The 25,504-nt window shown below is 43.2% G+C and overlaps 2 protein-coding genes across 3 annotated transcripts; both read right to left on the bottom strand.

Moving 5' to 3' along the window:
• Positions 1-461: 461 nt before the first annotated feature.
• On the bottom strand, positions 462-18,830 carry LOC114500145 (activator of 90 kDa heat shock protein ATPase homolog 2). Of its 2 annotated transcripts, none has more exons than XM_028516754.2 (9): positions 18,607-18,830; positions 17,177-17,367; positions 5,816-5,901; positions 3,879-3,993; positions 2,713-2,801; positions 1,900-1,998; positions 1,437-1,538; positions 808-859; positions 462-690 (listed from the first exon to the last, which is right to left on the bottom strand). In XM_028516754.2, the coding sequence occupies exons 1-9, from the start codon at positions 18,684-18,686 to the stop codon at positions 518-520; spliced, it is 987 nt and encodes a 328-aa protein (XP_028372555.1). In that variant the 5' UTR covers positions 18,687-18,830; the 3' UTR covers positions 462-517. The 2 variants fall into 2 exon arrangements, with proteins under 2 accessions (XP_028372555.1, XP_035883912.1); XM_036028019.1 differs by having other exon boundaries at positions 1,900-2,004; positions 18,607-18,828.
• Positions 18,831-22,859: 4,029 nt separating this feature from the next.
• C6H2orf74 (chromosome 6 C2orf74 homolog) lies at positions 22,860-25,143 on the bottom strand. Its single transcript, XM_028514495.2, has 5 exons — positions 24,824-25,143; positions 24,544-24,639; positions 24,333-24,417; positions 24,147-24,224; positions 22,860-23,357 (listed from the first exon to the last, which is right to left on the bottom strand). The coding sequence occupies exons 1-5, from the start codon at positions 24,937-24,939 to the stop codon at positions 23,187-23,189; spliced, it is 546 nt and encodes a 181-aa protein (XP_028370296.1). The 5' UTR covers positions 24,940-25,143; the 3' UTR covers positions 22,860-23,186.
• Positions 25,144-25,504: the final 361 nt, after the last annotated feature.

Below are 25,504 nucleotides of genomic sequence, written 5' to 3'. Positions count from 1 at the left end.
TAGTCCTCTCCACCTTGAAATACTTAACTGCTGCTGGGAGAAGTGTTAATACAACCAACTCGTCCTCACTTCAACATGCTTCTGAGTGCAACATGCCACTGTTTCACTACCTAAGAGCTACCCACCTTACAAACCCTGAAGTAAATAAAGGAATGATATCAACATGCCACTCATTTTTTGTCTTCCTGAACTAAAACTACAGCTGAAAGTAAGCTTGCTACAATGACAAGCTTTAGGTTGGGAAACTTCAACTATCTGTACTCAGGGATTCAGTCTTGTCCCAGAGGAGCATCTATCGGAGGTAAGGTTAAATACTTAATTTCAGGTTGCTTGCTGCTTCTAACTCAATGGAGAGTCTAATAGGAAAGATTCAAACAATGCTTTAAATTCTGTAAAAGTTCATGGATTTCACCCACTAGAAATTAATGAGTGTTGTTTTCTTTTTTTAAAAGAAATAGGAAGAAGTAATGACACTTTTCTGCTTACAAAAAGTAATGCCCTTATAAAATCTTGTAATTCAACCATTTAGAGTGGTCAGCTGCAGTAAGCCTTTTATTTCTTCAAAATGCTGTTTCTGCCAACAGAATTTCATATTCTCTTCTTTACAGACAGGAACTCCTTTACAGTCCAATTGTAATTCCGTTTGCCCTAGAGCAGGCACAAAATTCAGTATAACTGTTGCATAGTGTTCTGGAAGAAAAATAGGAAACATGAAGAGGAAAACTAAGTACTACTACCTGCTTTTCACAGTGAGGAGGAAAGCAGCTTGTTTGTGGACTCTTAAAGCAAGCAGTACCAATAACATACCTTCTGGCCAGTTCCTACATCTCCATTTCATGACGATCTTTTCATTTGTTAACTGGAAACAAAGGAAATTATATTGAAAACATCTTAAAATTTCCTATAGTACTGTACAGAAAAACACCCAAGCCTTTCATCAAAACCCCTATGTACCAAAAGTAATCAATGAACAATATACAATTCCATCTTCCAGTTTATATGTCCGTACCATTGTAGAATTCATTGTCCCTAGTGCCAAAATGTCCATAACAGCAGTTAATATCAAGGACAGAAGTGTAGTAACATGGGTAACAAAAACAGAACCAATGTCAATGGTAAGTCACCTGACATCTGACAATGCAGATCCCAGTGATTGAGGTGGCAGAAAGCTGAATGTTATACACAAAGATTTGGGAGAATCTTACTCTTCTAAAATCATAAGCACTTGCCCAAATACTATGAAACTAAGGCTTCAACTTTCTCATAATATGTAACATTTTTTATTTGTTCTATAACCAACTATATAAAGTTCTCAAGTTTTTGTGAGCTCAAATAAAACCCCAAAGCAGTTAAAAATAGCATTAATTTAAAAAGCAATAGAAACGGAAACAGGAGTCGGTCCCCAGCTTATTTTCTTTAACTGTAAGATTACTTACCAGTTCTATATATTCACCGGTGATGTTCCCATCAAACATTTGGAATTTCCCTCCCTTTTCAGCTTCTAATATGGCAGGAGATTTAGAAAATTTTTGTACCAGCTAACCAAGAAAAACAGTAAGACATGTTACTTCAGCATGTAACAATTACTATGAGTTTTTTTTTAAGTCCTGAATATGAGCTTGTAATTAGTTTAGCTTTCTTTTCTCTTTTTCTTGCAGAGGGAGAAAATGAAGTAAATGAATGTATCCCCCAACTGTTTATATATTTCCCCCCAAGATGTCCATCCTTCCCCCCATCAAATATTTCAGAAGCTACCTGAAGACTTCTATCCCCACACTTCTAGATCCCTTCAATCAGAAAAATAGGAATATAAGGAAAACAAAAAGACAAGCTCCAGCTCTTAGTGGCACATGTCCTCCAGTATCAGCGCTTAAGATCCTAGCTTGAGAAGTTACTTACATCTTTGACAGTGAAGATGCTGTACAGCCGTTCCACAGCTGTGTCGAACAGTTCCGTCATGTGCAGTGCTATAGTGGGAATCCTCACACCAAGGGGCACCTGAGTCTGGAGAAGAGGTTCCAAAGAATAATTAGCATGCCAAGAGGTAAAGCTGCTTAAATTTAAAAATTCAGTTTTCCAGGCTTAATAAAACACTAATATATCCCAAATTCCACACTACCCATTCCAGAAACATGGAAATAGCATGAAAAGGTCTCTTAGTACCACCAGTCCAGACCTTTATTTTGGGAATGGTGCTTATTATTCCTATGAGCTCTTAAACTCTGTTCTACTCCCAAGCTATGACTTAACACCCCAAATCCTATTTGGACATATAAATATGGACCAGAAGGCATGCAGATAAGCAGATGAAGGACAACAGCACATAAGGACCAAGAGTGTCAATTTTACAGTACCAGATTCCAAGAACAGGATCTAAAACCTCCCAATCCAAAAGTTTGGAGAGAAGGATGGTCCACTGTGGTATGTGAGCTTCAAAGTCTCCTGGTTTTATAACCTGCTGCCTACCAAAGAACTGTGCCTTTACAAGTCTTCGATGAAATTCAGTATTGATCCCCCCAAAAGGCATTTATACATTCCCTTCCGTCAAAGATGCAAGTCACTTCCCCCTCAAAAAAGGCAGAAGATAGGATGTAAGGGTGGATTAACTGGCCCTCCCTGGTATTCTTTCAGGCCATCATCGGAAGGCTGTTGAGAGCTTTGAAGAATTCACACTAAGCCCCTTCTCTACATATTGACCACCAGAGATCATACCTGCAAGGTATTTTCACTCAGTTTCTTTTTAATAGTCAGTTCCTGTGTTGCCGTGGCTTTTGTTGGTAAAATCATTCCCATTGTAAATTCTACAAAGAAAAATGAGAGATGGTTTTAATAAGGAACTTTTTCCTTTTCAGCACAAATAGGCAGAAAACCCCAAACAGCATATAGGAAAATTAAAGAACTGATATCTATGAGAATATGAGAATTCCTAAATCATTTTGAAGATTTCAAGACCATTTCCTTTTTATATATGTATAAAACTAACGAGTTATAAAACAAAAAAGTGCCTTTTATTTCACTTTTCAAATGCCTCACTTTTATCTATTTTTGTTGATAAATACACAAAAGTTTCAAATGTTGTTTTCCAGAAAGCTCAGTTAACTATTAACTGGCCGTTGTGTACTGTCAGAAGCATACTTCATGTCCTCTTCCTGTACTCTACAAATACTTCCTCATTGCTTCACCACCACCTCGCAAATACCAGCCTCATGGTATTCCCGCCTGTGGCCAGCCATGTGTGTGGTCTCCAGGGAGAAGTGGCAACCTCAAATCCATCTATGCCAACACCTAGACACATAGCAGAATCCAAGGATTGTGCGCAGACATACAGGCCCTGTTGGCCATTTTGCCTGGCAAGTAACTTCTCTAGGTAAGAAAACAGTAAATAATCTCACTTCCATACGGTGTAGGAATTACCTAGGTAAACCTCACTACACCTGTATTACCTACAGTCACTTTCATTCATTCATTCAACAAAATTTTATTAAGCACCTACTACTATGTGCCAGGCATTATGCTAGATACTGGAGATACAGCAATGAACAAGACAGACACCTTCCATGCCCTCAGGGAGCTTATGGTCTAGCAGGGAAGACATTAAATAAGTAATTATACAAATGACTGATTAAATAATTATTCCAGAAAACTATTAACAATTCTGTAGGCAAAATGGTTCATGCTGCAATACTGATAATAACTAATCATGGCCTTACTCATGACTAGCTCCACCATCCACACTATAGAGCTTATCCTGCAGCATAAAGAGTTAGTTTCTGAAGCCTGAGATATCAGCTTAACCTGTGAATCCAGACCACGGCGCAGAGCATAACTTGGGTAAATAGAAAAGGGACCCCTGGGGTCATGAGGGATGCCTTCTTTACCCGTCTTTAGTGCCTTCAGGTAATCTCCAAGGGCCTCCCTGACCTTGGCGGTGCCTGCGGTTTTCATAAGATCCTTCAGTATATCCCCATCTCCTTTCTTTTTACTCACGTTCACCTACAAATCAGAAAAATACAAACCTAAGAAAAACCTGGTTTGATGTATTCTTCCAACATTGGGACACGTGACTGTGAGGGAAGGGGAAGAAGTGGCTACACCAGAGCTGTGACAGGATTCTTCCTATAGTTTGAGAAGCTGTAAAGGCTTTTAAATCAAGGCTCCATTGATTGTGTTGGCCAAATCTTGAATGGACTTCTAAGAATGTGAGCCCCTTAATTTGCATTCAAAATTTTATATGTATATGTATTACATTGATGATGTAGTTTATGGCTTTTATCAGGGTCTAGAAATGCGCTGTCCAGTATGGTAGCCACTAGCCCCATGTGGTTACTGAGCACTTGAAATGTGGCTGGTTTGATTTGAGATGTGCTAGAAGTATAAAGAAATACAAACCAAACTTGAGAGACTTAGTACAAAACAAAAAAATGTAAAGTAATCTAATAATTTTTATATTAATTACATGTTGAAATGGTATTTTTATATATTGGGTTAAATAAAAACGTTAAAATTAATTTCACCTGTTTCTTTTAACTTTTTTTTTAATATGGCTGCTAGAAAATCCTAAATTCTGTATTTGGCTTGCATTATATTTCTATTGAACAGCGCTGGTCTAGAACCCCAAAGCCAGTGTAATTAAGAAAAACAAGTTCCCATATAACATGGCCTTGAGCTACACATTTTTTTTGGCAGGGAGGAAGGAGAGTTGGGAAAAGGAGAGGAAAATGAGCAGAAGAGGAGGTAAGAAAAGAGAGGAAAGGAGGAGAGGGGAGGGAAATGGGGGGAGACGGAGAGGGAAACCCCAAAATGCTCTGGGGACATCTCTGTGGTACTTATTCTCAGAATGAAAAGTGGGGTTGGTTAGAAATCATTTAGTGTCCTGTGATGCAGTTGAGCTGGGCTTGTTCCAGGTACCGTCTAGAGAGTCTGTTCTGTGACGCCACCAAGGATTGAAACTCAAAGACCAGTTTCACATGATGATGAAAACTTCTCAGTTGATGGACTGGAATATGGCAAAGTGAAATCACAGCCCCTGAGTACAGCAACCACATCGCTGAAGATACGTCTGAGACAGCCCTGCTTTTCTCATTGTATAACTATATAGACGTGTTGCTCAGTGTGATTTAGTTTTTATATCTTTGAAAGCCTTCACCTTGAATAATTTCACTAATCAAAAAAGACCTTTTGTCAAAAACTATTTGGTTTAGAAAATATAGCAACCCTACAAACTGTTTCTCCCCAGAACCAAACTCAGCTTCCAGAAGGCACTAGCTGAAAACCACAGTTAGGAGATACACATGCTCTATCTCCCAAGAACTATGAGACCTAGCCAGTCAAAAGTGATAGGTACTAACTAGTTTACGAATTATATATATTAACCAAAGGACATCATAGCTAAAAGCTGAGAATTTTCACTGTTAAAGGGAAACAGCAAAGATGCAGGGGAGAACTGTCGCCAAACTGCGTGCTGTTAATCCCTTTACAGTACGTACACTGTCACATGCCATCCCTGCAAGATGGATTAACCCCATTCCACAGATGAGGAGTCCTCGAAGGCTGCGGCCACCTGCCCAGGCCCCACACCCGGGCCATGGGGCCGTCTAGGGTTACTCCCTCAGCTTACTCTTCCCTATGCCACTGTGCTGCCCGCCCCCCCCCCCCCCCCCCCCAGTGAGCAATTCTCAGCAAAGGAGCCCACGACAGTTCACCAAAATTACAGCACAGGAATCACACAGTCTGATGAGCAGTTTTTCAAATCTTCAACTTCTACAGCAGAAGCTTGATTTAAAAAAAGGGGGAAATGAAATATCAGATACCTCACCTCAGTGTCATCTACTTCATTTTCTTCAGAAAGGTTGGGTATTTCAATCAATCCCTTGTGCTTCACACCAGATTCTTTAATTATACCTAAAATGAGCAAAATGTGTTCTTCATTTACAAAGTAACAACTGGTTTATGCAGAACTTTCCTGCATAACTGACTAGCCCACCCTCCTCACAGGGTGCCACCACAGCTCGTGATAATGCAGGCATAAGACTTTACCAACAAAACAGGTACCAAACCTGACCCTGTTCTCCTGTCCCAGATTACAGGTAAGCCACCAGGAAAAGCAGGGGTAGAACCTGGCCTGGGAATGGACACACAAAATCATGGGTCGGTGGACGCACAGGGCTGGATTGAGTGGTTCTGCAACCAGTGTTTATTTTTTCAACCCCCAAAAGTCTTTACCACATTAAAGCAGGGTAAAGGGCCATCCTGATGAGTCACAAAAGGGATGGAGGGACAGAAAGGGACAATGAGTTCTGATCATGGGGAAGCTCTATGTGGACTCCATGCAGTTGACTTTTTTCCCCAACACCAGAGTGTCAACTGCAGTGACAACATAAAGATAGCAACATAGGTTAGTCCGGAGTCAGTCCCCTTACAAAATGACCAACTGGCAGCTCTCTGTAGACAAGATGCCTCTGTTAAAATCCCAGAACCAGAGTTGAGACTGCAACACCCTCCTGGACCAGAGGCAGAGAAGGACCACATGTGAAGGCTAAGAGGAGGAGTAACACTCTGACCAAATCACCCCTGCCCCAGGCTGCACAGAGCCACACTGAGAGGGCCCCCCGGCGGTTTCTCCAGCGGAGGGGAAAGCACAAGGTGGACATCCAGCTCCCCAGACTTGTGGGGTGCTGCCTAGGAGGCTGCTCCAGACTTACCTCACAGAGACCACTGGGAATCAGAGGAGTGGAGGCAGGGCTTTCAGCAACCAGCCCTCAAACCTTTTTTTTAAATTTTATTCCTCAATTACAGTTTACATTCACTATTACTTTGTATCAGTTTCAGGTGTATGGCAGAGTGGTTAGACAATCATGTATGTTACAGCACTCCCTCAAGTCTCAGTGGACAGCACTCTGAGCAGAGAGCCCGGTCAGTGACAACTCATCTGCAGAGCTGAGCAGTAGCCCTGTCTGGCTAGGGACCTCCATCAGCAATTCTGCTCGGCATCCCCAGCCAAAGGGCTGAAGCTAGCTGTAGCGCTCATTCTATTGCCCCACACAGGCAGGGCAGCTCAACCGCTGAGCACAGCCTCCAGTTCCCACTATTCTAGAAGCCTGACCAGCAGTCCTCTCCTCTGGCCCCACATAACTAGGGAGCCTGAACAGTGACCCTAAGCAGACTCAGAGCCCGGCCGAGAGCCCAGCCTAAATGCAAAACACAGCTTGAGGCCTCCCTTAGCTAGAGAGGGAGCCCAGTCAATGACCCCACTCAACTGCGGGAGACACCTCCTGACCGAGACCGCAACCTTGCTAAAGGGTCTAGCACAGCCAGTAGCCCACCAGCCTACTGGCCCACCTGTTCACAAAGGTAACCTGCAGACCTGCTGAACCCGAAGGCAATCTGTATGCCCACCTGATCACAGAGCACAGCCTGAGGCTGGGTCCAACTGCAAAGCCCACCTGCAACCCTGCCTAACAGAATCCAGCCCATGGCACCATCTGGTCAGGGATCATAGCCTGAGACCCCACCCACTCAGGAGCAAATGCGGAGACCAGCCTACAGACTGCCCAATCACAGTCCAAACAGTGGCAGTGTTCTGTTGGGGAACACAGCCAGTGACCCCACATGACTAAAGGTAAATGCAGAGCCCAGCTAGTGGCCAGTGTGACCACGGAACACAGCTAGCCAACTGTCAGACTATATACTCAACATACTGAGAGAGGAGTGTCGGGGCTCTGGTCACGACGGCAACGTGGATAAATGTGGTTACCCGCATCCTCCCACAACCACATCAAAATTACAATCACACTACAAAACAACCATCACTCAGAACTGCCTGAAGTCGAGCTGAATGGAAGTCTTAGATCTAAGACAGGGGTGTCGAACTCATTTTCACCAGGGGCCACATCAGCCTCATGGTTGCCTTCAAAGGGCCGAATATAATTTTAGGACTGTACAAATGTAACTACTTAATTAGGGGCAAGGAGCTCAGTGCTGCCACCAGGTAGAAACAAGGTGCTGGGCCAGATAAAACAAGGTGGAGGGCCGGATTTGGCCTGTGGGCCTTGTGTTTGCCACCTGTGACCTAAGGATATAAAGAAACTACATTGAGACTGGCAGTAGGGACAGAGACTCGAAACAGGCTCATCTGACACCCACATGAGGCAGATAAAAATCAGGTGGCATACCTCAGCTATGGTGGTGCCCCCTGAGGAGAGAGTGGTCCAGCCCCACAACAAGCCCCCCAACCCAGGGTTCAATGCCAGGAAAAGAAGTCCCCACTTCTGGCTGTAAAAACCAGCAGGACTGTAGTTGAGTGAGATGGGGGGGGGGTTCTAGAGCCCCAGGCATTCCTCTTACAGGGCCCACACTCAGACTTACTCAGACTCACCTGCTCTGAGGTCCAGCCCTAGGCAGCATCTCAAAAAGCACCGGAGACATATGGAGCAGAATAGAATTGTCTGGCATCAGAGAGAACTGGAGGAGCAGCTTTCTCTGACAGAAATTCTGGCAGAAGCCATTGTTCCTTTTCTGAGCCCTCCTCCAACAGTGCCAGCAGGCAGGTGCCATATATGAATCTCCCTGGCCATGGCTAACCCTGTTTGCCCACCCTGGTGATTTTCTGAGACCTTGCCCCACCTAACTTGTGCACCCACCCAAGCTGTTTCCAGTGGCTTTTCTATATGAACAGCCAGTCTTGGCTCTTGCTTCACAGCTGATCCCATACAGTGGTTCTAGCACTCTTTGCAGCCAATTAACCTGGGGGTAAATCTCTCCCATTAACATCCCAACAGCACTCAAGGCTCAACTACAATATGAGGGTGTACACAGCCCACATGGGGTGGGGTATACCTGCAGTGCTCAGCGCAGGTAAACGGGGAGGCTGTGCCACTGGACCCTAGAGGACACCTACTACATAAGACCACATTATCAAGCCTGGGGACATAGCAGCTCTACCCAATACATAGAAACAGACACAGGGAGGATGCCAAATGAAGAGACAAAGAAATGTGGCCCAAATGAACAAACAGAATAAAACTCCAAAAAGAAACCTAATCAAAATGGAGACAAGCAATCTGCTAGATGTAGAGTTCAAAACACTGGTTTTAGGATACTCAAAGAACACAGGGAAAGAATAGATAAACTTAATAAGTTAAGAGATTAAAAATATAAAAATGAAACTAGAAATCATAAAAAAGAACCAGTCAGAACTGAAGAATAAATGAACTGAAATGAAGGATACAGGCCCTGGCCAGGTAGCTCAGTTGGATAGAGTGTTGTCCCGATATGCCAAGGTTGCTGGTTCAGTCCCCAGTCAGGGCACATACAAGAATCAACCAATAAATGCATAAGTAATGGAGCAACAAATTGATGTTTCTCTCTCTCTCCCTTCACCTCTCTCTGTCTAAAATCAATAAGTAAAAAAAAAAAGTGTTTTAAGAATACATTACCAGGAATCAACAGTGGAATAGATGAAGCAGAAGATCAAATCAGAGACTTGGAGGATACAGAAGCAAAAAACACCCAATCAAAACAGCAAAAAGAAAACAGAATCCAACAAAATGACAACACTGTAAGGACCCTCTGTGACAACTTGCATCAGGGGAGTGCCAGAAGAGTGAAAGCAAGGAATTAAAAACTTATGTGAAAGAAAATGATGGAGAACTTCCATAACCTGGTGAAGAAACAGACCTATAAATCTAGGAAGCACAGAGAATCCCAAATAAGACATATCATCATTAAAATACCAAAGGTTAAAGACAAAGAGAGAATCTTAAAAGCAACAAGAAAAAAGAAGTTAGTTACCTACAAGGGAGTTCCCAAAAGGCTGTCAGCTGATTTCTCAAAAGAAACTTGTCAGGCTAGAAGGAACTAGAGCAAGAAATATTCGAAGTCATGAAAAGCAGGGACCTACAAACAAGGTTGCTGTACCCAGCAAAGCTATCATTTAGAATTGAGGGGGAGATAAAGAGCTTCCCAGACAAGAAAAAGGTAAAGGAACTTATGTAAAAGGGACTTATTTAAGAAACAGAAGATCGCAACCAGGAACAAGAAAATGGCAATAAATGCATATCTATCAACAATTGAATCTAAAACACAAACTAAGCAAAGAAGAACAGAGATAGAATCATGGATACAGAGAATGTTTTGATGGTTTCCAGATGGGAGGGGACAGTGAGGGAATGGGTGAAGAGGTGAGGGGATTAAGAAGTGCAAATAGGTAGTTACAGAATAGTCACGGGATGTAAAGTACAGTGTAGGAATGAAGCAGCCAAAGAGCCTATATGCATGACCCATGGACATGAACAATGGTGAGGGGATTGCCTGAGGGAGTGGGGGTGCTAGGTGTAGGGGGCAAAAGGGTAAAAATCAGGAAAATTGTAATAGCATAGTCAATAAAGTATAATTTAAAAAGAGAGAGGAGGAGGAGGATAAAGAAAGAAAGAAAAAAGGAAAGACTATCAAGCGAGAACACTATACCCAGCAGAGCTGTCCTTCACAAATTAAGGAGAAATAAAGACTTTCTTAAACAAACAGAAGCTCAGGGTATTCAGCATCACTGAACCTGCCTATAAGAACTGCTAAGGAGCATTGTTTGAACTAAAATATAAAGATGCTAATTAGCATAATAAAAACATAGAAATGTATCATATTCACTACTAATGATAAATATATAGTCAAAGTCAGATTATCTAATATTGTAATGGTAGTGTATAATGCACTTAAAACTCTATTTATTTTTTATTTATTATTTTAAATATATTTTATTGATTATACTATTACAGTTGTCCCATTCCCCCCTTCACTCCCCTTCACCCTGTACACCCTCTCCCACCCACTTCCCCGCCTTTAGTTCATGTCCATGTGTCATACTTATAAGTTCTTTAGCTTCTACATTCCTCATACTATTCTTACCCTCCGCCTGTCTATTTTCTACCTACCATCTATGCTACTTATTCTCTGTACCTTTTCCCCCTCTCTCCTCCTCCCACTCCCCTGGTGCTAACCCTCCATGTGATCTCCATTTCTGTGGTTCTGTTCCTGTTCTAGTTGTTTAGTTTCTTTTGGTTTTGCTTTTGGTGTGGTTGTTCATAATCGTGAGTTTGCTGTCCTTTTACTATACATGTTTTTTTTTAATCTTCTTTTCTTAGATAAGTCCCTTTAATATTTCATAAAATAAGGGATTGGTGATGATGAACTCCTTTAACTTGACCTTATCTGAGAAGCACTTTATCTGCCTTTCCATTCTAAATAAAAGCTTTGCTGGATAGAGCAATCTGGGATGTAGATCCTTGCCTTTCATGACTTGGAATATTTCTTTCCAGCCCCTTCTTGCCTGTAAGATCTCTTTTGAGAAATCAGCTGACAGTCTGATGGGAACTCCTTTGTAGGTGACTCTCCCCTTATCTCTTGCTGCTTCTAGTATTCTCTCCTTCATTTTCACCTTGGCTAATGTAATTATGATGTGCATTGGTGTGTTCCTCCTTGGGTCCAACTTCTTTGGGACTCTCTGAGCTTCCTGGACTTCCTGGAAGTCTATATCCTTTGCCAGAATGGGGAAGTTCTCCTTTATTATTTGTTCAAATACGTGCTCAATCTGTTGCTTTTCCTCTTCCCCTTCTGGTACCCCTATAATTCGGATGTTGGGATGTTTAAAGATGTCCTGGAGGTTCCTAAGATCCTTCTCGTTTTTTTGAGTTCTTATTTTTCCATTCTTTCCTGTTTGGTTGTTTCTTTCTTCCTTCTGGTCCACTCTATTGTTTTGAGTCCCAGTTTCCTTCCCACCACTATTGGTTCCCTGTGCATTTTCCTTCATTTCTTTTATGGTAACCTGCATTTGTTCATCTAATTTGTGACCAAAATCAACCAATTCTGTGAGCTTCCTGATCACCAGTGTTTTGAACTGTGCATCTGATAAGTTAGCTATCTCTTGGTCACTCAAAAGGATTAGTTCTGGGGCACTGATTTGTGCTTCTGTTTGAGCCATCTCTTTCTCTCTCTCTTTTTTTTTTTCCGGCCTGGTCACTCCTGTTACAGTGAGGGGCAGAGCCTTAGGTGTTCACCAGGGCCGGGCACCCCAGTGGCTAGATTGTGATGTTGTATGTGAGGGTGGCATTGAGAGGGAACAATGGCGGTAGCTCCGTTCTCCGTGGGACCTCAGTCCCTTCCCTGGGATCCTGGGTTGTGCGCTCTGCCCTGCTCCACAATCGCCGCCTCACTGGGTCTGCCAGCTGCCAGTTGCGTACTCAAGAGTCCACCTGCTGTGATCTTGCGCACCCCAGATGCCTTACATGCTCCCGGTTGCCTTATGCGCCCAATTCTCCCTGTTCTCTGCACCTGGCTGCTTGTCTCTGCCCCTCCTACTGGTCTGGATGAACGGGTCTATTTCAACTTCTCGGCTGTCCAACTTCCATTCAGATAAATTTTCTGTCAGTTCTGGGTGTTATTCTACCTCTAAATTGTTGTTGTTCCAACCTTGGTTGTGCATGGAGGTATGGTGAGTCCACCTATGTCTCCATCTTGGCCAGAAGTCAAAACTCTACTTTAAAAGTTAAAAAAGAAACATTAAAAATAACTATAACTTATAAATATGGTAGCCTATGATTTTTTCTATTTACTTTAAGAAAAACTTAAAGTAAATTGTAACATTCATTATATCAGTTAAAATCCATTAAAATAAATGATAACATTTAAACTCAATTGTAACATCAATAACCTACAATGTTGGGGAGAAAAAAATATAAATTTCCGTATGCTATTGAAGTTAAGTTGTTACCAGTATAAATAGGATGTTACAAATTTAAGGTGTGTTATGTAAACCTCAAAGTAATCACAGAGAAATGCCTGTAGTAGATACATAAGAGATTATGAAAAGTGGTCACAGCATACTGCCTCAAATAGGCATCACATCCCCAAGGAAGATGTCAGGAGAGAAAGCAAGGAACATACAGAAAACAACTAACATGGTGACAACAGTAAGTCCTTACCTATCAATATTTATTTAAACCTAAATGGATTAAATTCTCCAAGCAAAACACACCCAATGACAAATGGATTAAAAAACATCAAGATCTGACAACATGCTGCCAGTAAGAGGCTCACCCCAGCTTTAAGGACACATGTGAACTAACAGCACAGGGAGGGTAAAAGACATTGCAAGCAAATGGTCACCCAGAGAAAGCAGGGGCAGCTATCCTTACATTAGATAAAGTAGACTTTAAACTAAAAACTCTTAAAAGAAACAAAGAAGATCAGTGTATAATGGTAAGGGGGTCGATTCAGCAAGAACATGTAATGACTGTAAATATTTATGCCCCCAGCATTGAAGCACCTAAATATACAAAGCAAATATTAAGAGAACTAAAAGGAGAAATAAATAGCGATACAATAATAGCTGGGGACTTTACTACCCAGTTCTCAACAAAGAATGGATCATCCAGACAGAAAATCAATAAGGAAATAGCAGATTTGAACAACACTGTATGTAGACTATATGGATCCAACAGACATATAAGTATATCCCATCAGACAGCAAAAGAATACATACACATTCTTATCAAGCACCCATGGAACATTTTCTAGGATAAATCATATGTTAGGCCACACAACAAGTCTCAACAAATTCAAAAAGAGAATATGAGTATCTTCTCCAGCCACAGTGGTATAAAACTAGAAATCAATAACAGGAAGAAAGCCGTAAAATTCACAAACACATAGAAATTAAACAAAATACTCCTGAACAACCAATGGCACAAAGAAATCAAAAGGAATTTTTTTTAAATATCTCAAGACAAATGAAAATGGAAACACAACACACCAAAACTTAAGGAATGCTAACAACCACAGTTCTAAAGAGGGAGGTTTGTAGTAATGAATTTATAAATCAAGAGAAAAAAAGATCTCAAATAAAGAACCTAACTTTATACCTCAAGAAACTAGAAAAAAAAAAAACTTAGCCACAGCAGGAAAAAAAAGTGGGGGGGGGGGGAGCAACCTACACAGATTCAATGCAATCCCAATAAAACTTCTAGTGGCATTTCTCAGAGAAATAGAACAATCTAAAATGTATATGGAACCACAAACATTCCCAAATAGCCAAAGCAATCTTGAGAAAGAACAAAGCTGGAGACATCACATGTCCTGTTGTTAAATTATATTACAAAGCTATAATAGACAAAACAGCATGGTATTGGCATAAAACAGACACAAATCAACAGAATACAATAGAGAGCCCTGAAATAAAACCATACACATGTGGCCAATTATTCTATTACAAAGGAGCCAAGAGTACATTCAATAAATGCTGTTGGAAAAGCTGTGCTAAATAAAAATGTAACTGGATCACTATCTTCCACCCCACACAAAAATAAACTCAAAATAAAGAATTAAAGACTTGAACATAAGGCCTGAAACCATAAAACTCCTAGAAGAAAACACAAGCATGGGTCTTGGTAATTATTTTGGGATTTGACACCAAAAGCAAAGACAACAAAAGCAAAACAAGTAGAACTACATCAAACTAAAAAGTTTCTGCACAGCAAAATAAATAATCAACATGAAAAAACAACCTACAGAATGAGAGAAAATATTTTCAAGCGTTATCTGATAAGGGGTTAGTGTCCAAAATATGTAAGGTACCCATACAACTTAATAGCAAAAAAATAAAAAATGTCATTTAAAATGGACAAATGACCTAAATAGATATTTATGCAAAGAAGATATTAATATGATGGTCGACAAGTACACGAAAAGGTGTTTAACATCACTCATCCCCAGGGAAGCAAATCAAAACCACCATGAGACATCACCTCACACCTGTTAGAATGGCTATGATCAAAACAAGAATAAGTGTGAGCAAGGATGTGGACAAAAGGGAGCCCTTGCGCACTGCTGGTGGGAATGCAGACGGGTACAGCCACTGTGGGAAACAGTATGGAGGCTCCTCAAAAAAATTACAAATAGAGTTACCATATGATCCAGCAATTCCACATCTGGGTTTATATTCAAAGGAAATAATATCACTATCTTAAAGAGAGAGCACCCCTCTGTTCATTTCAGCACTATTTATAAAAGCCAAGACATGGAAACAACATAGTAACCATCAGTGGTTGAAGGCGTAAAGAAAATGAGACACACACATACACAGGACTGTTACTTAGCCATAAAAATGGAAATCCCGCTATTTTTATCAACAGAGATGGACCTTGAGGGCATTATGCTAAGTAAAATAAATCAGAGGACAAATACTGTATGATTTTATATGTGTAATGTAGAAAAATCAAACTCAAAACAGAGAGGGAGTAGATTGGCGGTTGCCAGGGGGTGGGGGATGGAGGAGGTCAAAGGTGACAAACTTCACAGTATGTCACTTCACAGTGACAATCATTTCACAGTATGTGCACAAATCAGATCATCACATCGCACACCTTAAACTCCTACAATGCTCTAAGTCAATTACATATCAATAAACCAGGGAGTGGGGTGAAATTAAAATTCAGTTAAAAAACAAAACAAAAGACCTGAGTATTGCCTCCTCCCCAGCGGGTCCTGCTTGCCACCTCTGGGACTCACTGCTAGAGGTGAAAGCACAGAGGGTCAGGGCAAGTCCTGTTCAGCCTGCCCTCTGGCTGCTGCCTGGGCATGGCTGAGTCTTTCATTGCAAAGGAGCTGGTTGTTGCCTTGAGCTTAGGCAGAGGGAAGGGGCACAGGGCACTGAGAGCTTCCTCTGGGCCCTCAGAGCCCTGTCTTGGCAAGGAGTGGGGTGGAGGAACTAGGTGAGTGTGAGGAGCTACCCAGTCATGAACTATCCAGCAGCAGCTCCTGAAGGAGTGAGTGACAGCAAACCCCAACAGAAGGTTCCAAGGCAGGAGTGGGACCACTTTTGATATTGGCTGACCATCTCCCCGGGCTCTGGCCTGGCTTGAGCTGACGAGGTGGCCACTAGAGCAGAGGTCCAAGGTCAGCTCACCAGGTGGCTCTCTAACCCAAACTCTCAAGAAAGGAGCTGACTTCTGGGCTGAGGCCCAACTTTAACACAGTATAATCTTCTAGAACCAGATCTCCCCTTCTCTCTCTTCCTTTTTCCCTTTGTCTTCACACTTGTGGTTATTTTAACAAGGATTTATTGAGCAAGGACTACCTACCTAGCCAGGAGCTCGGCACCACAGGAGAAATTTACTCATTCAACAAACATAACATTCCAGAGAGTGATCTGGGCCTGCAACAAAACCAATCAATTCCTGACTGAAAGACCCAAAGAGTGAAAACAACCCAAATGTCCACTAACTGATGAGCAGGTAAGCAAAACATGCTATATCTGTACCAAAGGATGTCATTCAGCTACAAAAAAGAATGAAACATGCTACACACAAGAATGAACCTTGAAAAAAATCATGTTAAGTGAAAAACAATCATAAAAAAACACATACTGCATGATTCCATTCATACGAAATGTCTGGAACAGGCAAATCCACAGGCTGCAGAGGACAGGGGAAGTGACTGCCAATAGGTTCCAGGTTTGGGAGGAGTAATAAAAACGTTCTGGAATCTGTTGTAGTGATGGCTGTACAACTCTGTAATGAAAACCACTGAATTGTATATGAGAGGGGGGAATTATACAGTACACGAATTATAGCTCAATAAAGCTAATATTTTTAAGCCCCTGCCCTGACGAAGTGGGAGAAGGGGAGAACCAGAATAATAAACAAAACATTTAAGTAACCATATATAGTATACCAAATATCAGCACTGTGGTAAAAAATAAAGTAGGGAAGGAAGACAGTACAAGGATGGCATCGCAATTTTACAGGATGCAGACAGACGGCTTCACTGAGGATGAAGACCTGAAAGGCCCAAAGGAGCCAGCAGGCAGCTGTCTGGGGGAACAGGGTTCCAGGCAGCAGCTCTGGGAAATTCTAGTGCTCACAGGTGCCTGGCAGACAAGAGTCCAGCTAAAAGCAAAGAGCTCAAAGCAGCTCTGAGTGCTGGGAGAAGGGGCAGCCCCACGCTTGTCAGACAAGGAACTCCATGTGTGGTAAGGCTGTGTCCCAAACTACGAGCACTAATTCAGAAGCCAGTCAATGCAGGGTCCACAGAAGTTCTAAAAATATCTGCTGAATGGATGAATAATGAATCATCGGGGTCTACCCTGCAGCTGCCTCCAGCCCTACCTGAACCATAAGGCCCCTGTTACCTTTCCAGCCCAGTTTGATGTTCCACTCATAGAAGAAGATCAGCTTCCCTTTGCGGCTGCTGCAGGAAGCCTCGCCTTCCACCTGCTTCAGCTCACTGATCTGGCAGCGACCAGCCTCATTCTCCACGACGATGCCCACCAGGAACTCACGGAGCTTCCCCTTAGACCAGCTGGTGGCATCTCGCTCTGTCCTGCCAGGAGCCAGAAGGGCAGAGCCATGAATGGAAGGCCCAGGTGGTACCACCTGCCCAGCCCAGATACGCCTGATTCCCCTCAAGGGGCCTTGGAAGAACTGCCACCCTCAAACCTACAAACATGCTTCTCAAACCAACTTTGTCCCAAATACTTCTTAAACCTTCTGCTTGGTTCCTTAAGATAGTATTAACTACTCTATAAAGTAGTATTTTTTGTCTTAAAAACACCAGCTTATTTGGGGAAAAGGCGGTCTACCAATCTAAGTAGGAAATGTATACACTATATGAGAAGATAGTAATAACAAATAATTCTAACAAGATAAATTATGAAGTGTGTTCACACATATTATTACTTCATGCAATCTCCCCAAATAATGTTCCCACTTTGGGAAGCAGAAATGAACTAAGAGAAGTCCCTGATGTGTCTGCGGCTGGGGGGGGGGGGGGGGGGAAAAGGTCAGCTCCTCTGAGCCCGGGCCAGAAAATGATCCCTTCACAGACCCGGGGCTTTGCTCTGCCTGGACCTGCCTCAGCATCAGCTTGATGGCCTGAAGGTACCACAGCCCTCAGAGGAGCAGGGCAGAGAGCATCACTTCCTGAAGCTCTGGGGGACGGGGTAGGCAGAAATACGCCAGTGTTCCAAATGAGGTACAAAAAGGATGGGTAAAGGGTTCAAATTCCTCCAAGGCAGGGCTCACCGGAGACCCATCAAGTTAGACGCAGAGTTGAGATCCAAATGCCTGTTCTTTCCACTATGCACAAACCAAAACACACCCTCGCTCCCACACACACACACTCTCTATAGCTTCATTGTAACTTTCAGAAACATCAAGAGGATTAGATGTGGGAGGGGGGAAGGGAAGAACCTGATTAACGGTACAGACTGTCAAAGTTGAAGAAGTAAATCAAAAACCATTCTTGGAGCCCAACCTCAAAAGGAGGAAACAAGTCCCAGAGGCAGTGCATGCAAGATTCCACGTCCGGGGCCTCAGAGGGCTTTACCAAGCCCAGAGGCTACAGATGAGTCGCAACTACAAGTAGTTGGGGGAGGGAAAAGGAATCCAGTGCACCTGTCCAAGACCCCGCCCCTCCGAGGCGCCCTGGGACGAGGGCACCCTCACCCCCCAGCCCCAGTGCTCAGGGCGCTCGGCGCTCGCAGAGGGCTCCCCCCAGCCCGCCGGGCAACTCCGGAGAGGGAGGCCCAGGACCACGGCCCAGACCCCCACCCGGCCGCACCAGTGCCAGTTGTTCACGTTGGTCCCGTCCTCCCGCTCCTCCACGATCCAGCGCGGGTCCCCCTGGCCCCACTTGGCCATGTCTGCGCTGGCGGCGCGCCCTCAGCAGAGAACAAGGCAGGGCCGCGGCGGCGGGGCTGCGGTGCGGCTGAGTCCCGTGGTGCGGCTGAGTCGCTGACGTTTCCGGCTTCTCAGCCCAGGACCGGAGCGTTCGTTCGCGGCGCCCACTAAGTGCCAGAAATCCCCGCCCCTGCGCCGCTCCGCCCACCGCTCCGCACCGCGCGCCGGGTCGCTGAGCGCTGAGAGCTGAGAGACCCGGTGCCGTAGCTGGGCCTCGAGGTGGGGCGAGGTGGGGCGAGGTGGGGCGAGGTGGGGCGGGGTGGGGCGGGGCCTGGGGGTAGGGGGTTCCTGGTGGGCTATGGGTGGGGTGAGGAGGCCCGGGAGGCCGTGAATGGGGGTCCAGGAGAGGTCTGGCCTGGGAGTCGGGCGGCTGGGAGGAGGTGCGCGTAAGAAAGAGAGCGGAGAGCCTGCGCCCGTGGGGCGGGGTCCAGGCGGTGTGCCTGCCGGGACGGTGTGGGGAGAGGTTCCCAGGCCCCGGGCTGATGGGCGGTCCCTCAGGCGGGGGCGGGGTCCTGGCGGCCTTGTGGATGGTTTGGAAAGGCCCAAGGGTCCCCGCAGCCGGACTCCAAAGTGCAGGGACCAGGAAGAAAGGACCTCCTTCATAGGAGGGACCTCGGCCGCCTCCTATAAAGGCTTGAACACCTCAAGGGCTCATTATTACTACAGTGATTAGTTTCAACGCTAGCAGATGGGCGGCGGGCAACAAGCCTGCCTGAGAGCCAGCCGCATTGGGGATGCAGACAGGAAGCGTCTGTCCAGGCTGTCATCAGCTGTGCTTTTCGGCCCAGTGCAGGACTCGACCCTAGTGCTTGATCACCGTTTGCTGTACAACCGACTTCTGAGGTCGGAGCGAGCCCACGGTGCTTGCGGTCTCCACTGTGCGCGTGCTTGTTACACCACATTCCTGTTTTGTCCGAAAGTTCCTGCAGAGTTGGTGAGCTATGATTCTCTCCTCAGGCCTTTCCAACACCTGTCCAAGTAGCATACGTTACCAAGTTCCCAGTTACTTCAAGAATGTTTATATTTTATTCATTTAGTAATCCTTTATAGATGACAAAAGAATGTGACTGCAAGTGCCCATTATTGTAGCTTGATGCAATTTTACAATAATTAAGTGGATAATGATTCCTTTAACAAAACTTCACCTTCCCGCAAAATCTTTGCACTGATTATATGGAAGATGTTACTAAAGGGTCTGTGGATATTGGTTTAACATGGAAAACAAATATGACGATGGAAGGGTGGAAGCACCTGACTCTTCTGTTCCCTGATGTTGACCTGTCCTTTGTCTGTGCTCTGTGCTCATCAAGAGATAAACTAACTGGTGGAGAACTTTTTTCTCCTTTCCTTACTGGAGCAACTGCATGCCAATTTAATTTTCCAAAAATCTACAACAGTTATGCAAACAGACTACTTCAAAGTGTTTTGGCCCCAAAACAAAATGACATTTTTATTTCACCTTTTACACTTTACTTCGCCAAAACCACGGACAACTAAAACATGGTATCAAATAGGAAAGAATTTCAATGGTAATACTAGTGGTCACAGTTTTCTTGTGCATTAGCTGTGTATCTTTTATCCAATTAATAAAGAATATTAATGATAGGACATTGCATAGTAAGATTTAGATATGGAGAATTGAAAACTGTGGGAAAAAACAAGACCAGGAAATTTACAAAGACAAAGGCTACAATCACTAAAATTTTATGTAGACAAAACATTTTTCCCAGTATTTATACAAAAAGAACTACCCCAATGGAAACAATTATATTAAAATGTAAATGAAAAGGGCATTCTATGTAATAATTGACCAAGAATTAAATTGACCTAAAAGAATTTGCTCCAAAAAGTAATTTCACAAAGAAAACCTTCAGTATTAATATAATTATTATGGCCCGGCTGAGTGGCTCAGTTGATTGGAAAGTCATACACCAAAACATCACAGGTTTGATTCCTGGTCAGGACACATACCTAGGTTGCAGCCCTGGCCAGGGCACATAAGGGAGGAAACCAAGTGATGTCTCTCACCCTCTCTCACTTGCTCTCCCTCTTCCCCTCTCTCTAAAATTTCCTTGGGTAAGGCTCTTTAAAAATGTTTAAATATTATTATGAAAATATTAGTCTTAATAAAACTGAGTCAAGGTCTCAAAGAGAAATTCGTACACCCATGATTATAGCAGCATTATTCAGTGCGTGGAAGCCACCCAAGTGTCCACTGATAGGAGAATGAATAAGCAAAATGTGTCACTTACATATAATGGAATATTGGCCATCCTTTAAAAGGAAGTAACTTCTGACATATGCTACAATATGGATGGAACTTGAGGCTTACATTATGCTATTAATGTGAACTTAGCATATAAACACTGTGTTAAGTGAAATAAGACAAAAACAAAAAGAAATACTGCATGATTTCATTTCCATGAAGAATTTAGAATAGCCTAAATCACAGAGACATAAAGGAATGGTGTTTGCCAGGGGCTGCGTGGGCAGGGGGCATGCGGAGCTACTGTGTATGGGCAGAGAGTTTCGGTTTCACGGTGAATGGTACTCTGGACAGCGGTGACAGGGACACAGCATCAGGAGTGTGTTCAGTCCCACTGACCTGTACTCTTAATGGATGAGCTGGTGAAATTTGTTATTTTTACCACAATAAAAATGGGAATGAAGCCCTAATCCAGTGAGAAAAAGATTTCTGGGCAAGAGGGTATTCATGCAGTGTGAAGGTGTATCACACACATACCCACCCAGTTAGTTCACTTAATAATTATGAAAGGGAAACATCTTTATAAGAAAGAAATCTGCCAATGGACCACCTTAACCAAAACTGGAACAAACTGACATAGGTACAATGTACCCTGTGTGGTATTCTTGCCAAAAATGTTTAATCTGAATCTAATCATGAAGAAACCATCAGAAAAGTCTAAACTTAGGGAGATTCTGCAAAATGGATTCAGCCTAGACTCTTCAAAGATAAACATTTCGTGAATGTCAAAAGAAGCCCAAAGAGACATGGCAAATAAATGCAGTGCATGATCCTAAATTAGCTCCTGGGTCCAAAACAAACAGTTTAAAATGCCATAATTGGGGAAATTTAGATTGCACCTCAGACTGCATATGTATTAGATAATATCGTGCCAGTGTTAAGTTTTCTGAGCACTGAATTTTGGTTGCAAAGGAGAATATTCTTGCACTTTGGAGATGCATGCTGAAATCTTTATGGGTAAATATGATGTCTGCAATTGACTCAATTAGTTCAGAAGAAAACACAGATAAAGCAAGTGAGGCTAATTGTTGACAACCAGAGGCTCTAGGTGAAGAGTATCTTGAAGGAGTCTTACACTATTGCAGCTCCTCTGTAAGTTTGAAATTATTTCAAAATCCTCACAATGGGATGATCCCAGGCCACAGGGACTTCTCCCCATCAAGATGTCAATACTCCCCATTTAGCATCAGTTACACGTTGAAAATAATTTTATCACTTATTCTTTCCATCACTCAGCAAACACTTACTGAACCTACGCCACACGCATGACAGTGTGCTAGGCCCTTGAATCGCATGCTATGTTTTCTACTCTTTCCCTCTCTCACAGCCTGACATGTTTCACAAACGTTTACTGCAGATGGCCACAGTGTAGTACCAGTCTGTACTGCCAGATTCCAAATACATTTGGAACCTGGCACATTTCAAACCACTGAAATCAAGAATAATATCATCTCGGGACTTGCCTAACATAATAGGATGTTTTTTTGGTAATGGTAGTCTCTTCGTACCACTCTTACAAAGCAGCTATCAGGGCCCTGGCCTGTAGTTCAGTGGTTAGAGTATTGTCCTGATATGTCGTGGCTGCAGGTTTGATCCCTGGTCAGGGCACATGCAAGAAGCAATCAATGAATGCATAAATAAGTGGAACCACAAAATGTTTCTGTCTCTCTCTCTCTTACTCTATCTAAAATCAACTTTAAAAAAAAAGTCTGTATGAGAAAATGTTAAGGGCTGAGTTCAATGGGGATTGTGTGGCAGGCGACCCTAGTCCTTGCCCCTGGGGGTTTCCATGGTAACAGTAGTAATGTTACTTGGCCATGAATGCCTGTGATCAGAGCATCAAGGACATGTGCTGTTTCCCACGTTCCCTTGAATATCACATACCTAACAGACATCTGCACAAACACAAATAACTTTATTCACATGTTCAACAGTGAATAGACTGAATTTTAAGGACACTTAATACAATCAATTTTGTGAACTCAGATTTGAGTTTTAAAAAATAGTAGTCAAGCTGTCGGTATTTTATTTTACAGAATTTTGCATATAGCCCACTTATTTCTGCACAAAGGCAAAATACTATTTGCATTTGCTTAATTCCCTATTCTTTTGCTATTTCAACACAATTTTGCGCCCCTGTCATCTCCTTGTTAGTCTAAGGTTATATCTCTTTCACTCTCAGCCTTTTCTCAGCTTCATTTTCTCTCTTTATGTTCTTGAATATAGCTTTGAGGTGTAGGGTATTGCTTCCCAAGGTCCACAACAATTACCTCCCTAGAAAATGTCACTCCTTTTAAAGGTCTTTTGTTGTGATCAGTAACTGAAGGGGCTCCACTGACAGGTATGTGTGGTTTTTCTGAATCATCCTGCAAGAGAATGGGACAAAGAATGTAAATGATCAATTTATGAAAACAAACCCTGCTTTTAAAGACATAGGCTATATGTGCATTGTTAGTGAGAAACAGAAAAGTATCACTAAGTGGTATAGAAAAACAGTGACAATCCATCATTTTCCTGTTTCTGTGGTTATGAAAGCACACCCTGACATAGACAGCTCTGGTAATGCATTACTCTCTGTACATAGCAGCCAAACCCAAGAGCTGCCTACACCACCATCCTGTGTCCAGCTGGGCATGGGCCTCGTGTGGGGAGGGCACATGAGTTGTTCTTATTAGGAAGCCCCAAATGTGGCACTTCAGAAGGCCCTGGCAAAGTTTGTGTGCTATGGTAGAAGGAGCCTAGAACTTGAGAAGGGACACAGGGCCGGTCCCGAGCTCAGCCACGGTGGAAGATGGATGACCTTGAACAATTTATGTCTTTTTCTCATTTCTTGGACCCCTACATGATCTCCAAGTCCTCCTGCAGCACTAAGATTCTATGAATCTGAGAAAAGCAGCAAAATGAAGAGAATTATTAGGAAAAACACAAAGTTAGGAATGAAGAATGAGTGTCTAAGCTTGGCATATATAAGTGGTTTAATGCCATGAGCCTATAAAGCTAAGAAGAATGGTGTGAATGAGTGTGGACTTTGCTCTCCTTCCAGGTACAAACCTAAATACAGCCTAGACCACTCCTTAATGCACCTAGCCAAGTAGTTTGCCTCCTTGTCAATCAAATAAATGCTACTGCCCCTTGAGTGCCAAAAAGCTGATCACCTCTTGCCCATTTTCTTTAGCATTCTTATCATCATGGTTCTCTTTTACTTCGTTCTCCGCTTTGGCCTCGTTGCCCTCGTTGCCCTCGTTGCCCTCGTTGCCCTCGTTGCTCTCGTTGCCCTCGTTGCCCTCATTGCCCTCGTTGCCCTCGTTGCCCTCGTTGCCCTCAATGCCCTCTATGCCCTCTTTGTTTTCTAGGAGGGTGGCCACCATTTCTTTACTCTGTCTCTGGACAAGAATGCCGGGCCGTATGATTTGCTTTACGAGAGTCCTAAAAAAAATCAGTCAGCAGGGATTTTTAAAGTTATGCACATTAGCCACCATTATCTCACACACACACACACACACACACACACACACACAAATGGCTTTCTGCAACATTCTGTGGTAGACTTACTTTTCTTGGTCTCCTGAGTTGTGTGTCTTCACATTAGCAGTTAAACCATCTTCATAAGTACCTCTTTCTATCTCCTCATCTTCCTTGCTTTGGAAACTGAAAATTAATGCACAAAAATTCACTTTTAAAGAGGAAACTGGCAATTCTAAAGCCCTGGATGGAAAAAGTACATTGGTACAGCATTATCATTTGTTCTATTTTAATTGTTTTATATTATTTCTAGATACATTTGCTAGTGTGACTTGAAATCTGATCCCAATCTATCAGCATGGACTTATACCATCTATATAAAAACAGCATCAGTAAAAGGAGGATGCAAATGAAGCAAATTAGTAGGATGATGATGAAAGTAATTGCTGTGGTTTCAAAGCTCATAGGCTTAAGAAGCCGACTCATCCACTCTCACAATCGCCGTTTGTCCAAATGTTCTTTTCCAGCTCAGTTTGAATGTCGGTCTCTTGTTCTTTAAGTTTTCTAGAAACAGAAGAGTAAAAGCCTGTTTTCATGGTTGTTCATTTGACCACCTTTGTAAAAGATGTTCTGCTCGTTTCAGTGGAACTGACTCACACTGGCTACTTTTTCTCCATAAATGCGGTGGGGGACTGAGGTGGCCAGAGGGGATTCTGAGCTGAGACACGTGTGGTCACTCGGCTCACCTCCCCTCATCCCAAAAACTATCAGAATCCGAAGGAGGGGGCAACTGGAGCATCTGGAGCTGAGCCCAGCTCCCCATTCTTCTCTCTTCAATGACATCACAGAATCATGGAACCATGGCATTAGGGGGACCAGCGCCAGCCAACCCCACCCATCACCTGGATCGGGCAATCCATGAAACTCTCCTCTGGCCTGAGGTCTGCCTATTTCTCCTCTGAGAGGGTGGGGGTGGAGGTCACTTGGCATCATCTTGGCCACTCTCTGGACAAAGATTATCTTCCTACTCTCAAAACAGTTCCCTTCCTTT

Source organism: Phyllostomus discolor, chromosome 6, assembly GCF_004126475.2.
Source record: "Phyllostomus discolor isolate MPI-MPIP mPhyDis1 chromosome 6, mPhyDis1.pri.v3, whole genome shotgun sequence".
Taxonomy (NCBI): domain Eukaryota; kingdom Metazoa; phylum Chordata; class Mammalia; order Chiroptera; family Phyllostomidae; genus Phyllostomus; species Phyllostomus discolor.
The sequence above is the reverse complement of the archived record's forward strand: the minus strand, read 5'-3'. Positions and strand labels throughout refer to the sequence as shown.

Bases quoted from the DNA above. Each gene is read 5' to 3' on its own strand.
- C6H2orf74 (XM_028514495.2), bottom strand. From the start codon at position 24,939: ATGAGTCGGCTTCTTAAGCCTATGAGCTTTGAAACCACAGCAATTACT. The intron at 24,418-24,543 runs GTAAGTCTACCA...GATTTTTTTTAG, and splicing joins AACTCAGGAGACCAAGAAAA to GACTCTCGTAAAGCAAATCA. The intron at 23,358-24,146 runs GTGATCAGCTTT...ATTCTCTTGCAG, and splicing joins CTAAAGAAAATGGGCAAGAG to GATGATTCAGAAAAACCACA.
- LOC114500145 (XM_036028019.1), bottom strand. From the start codon at position 18,686: ATGGCCAAGTGGGGCCAGGGGGACCCGCGCTGGATCGTGGAGGAGCGG. The intron at 17,368-18,606 runs GTGCGGCCGGGT...GGCTCCTGGCAG, and splicing joins AACGTGAACAACTGGCACTG to GACAGAGCGAGATGCCACCA. The intron at 691-807 runs GTATGTTATTGG...TTTTTCTTCCAG, and splicing joins ATGTAGGAACTGGCCAGAAG to AACACTATGCAACAGTTATA.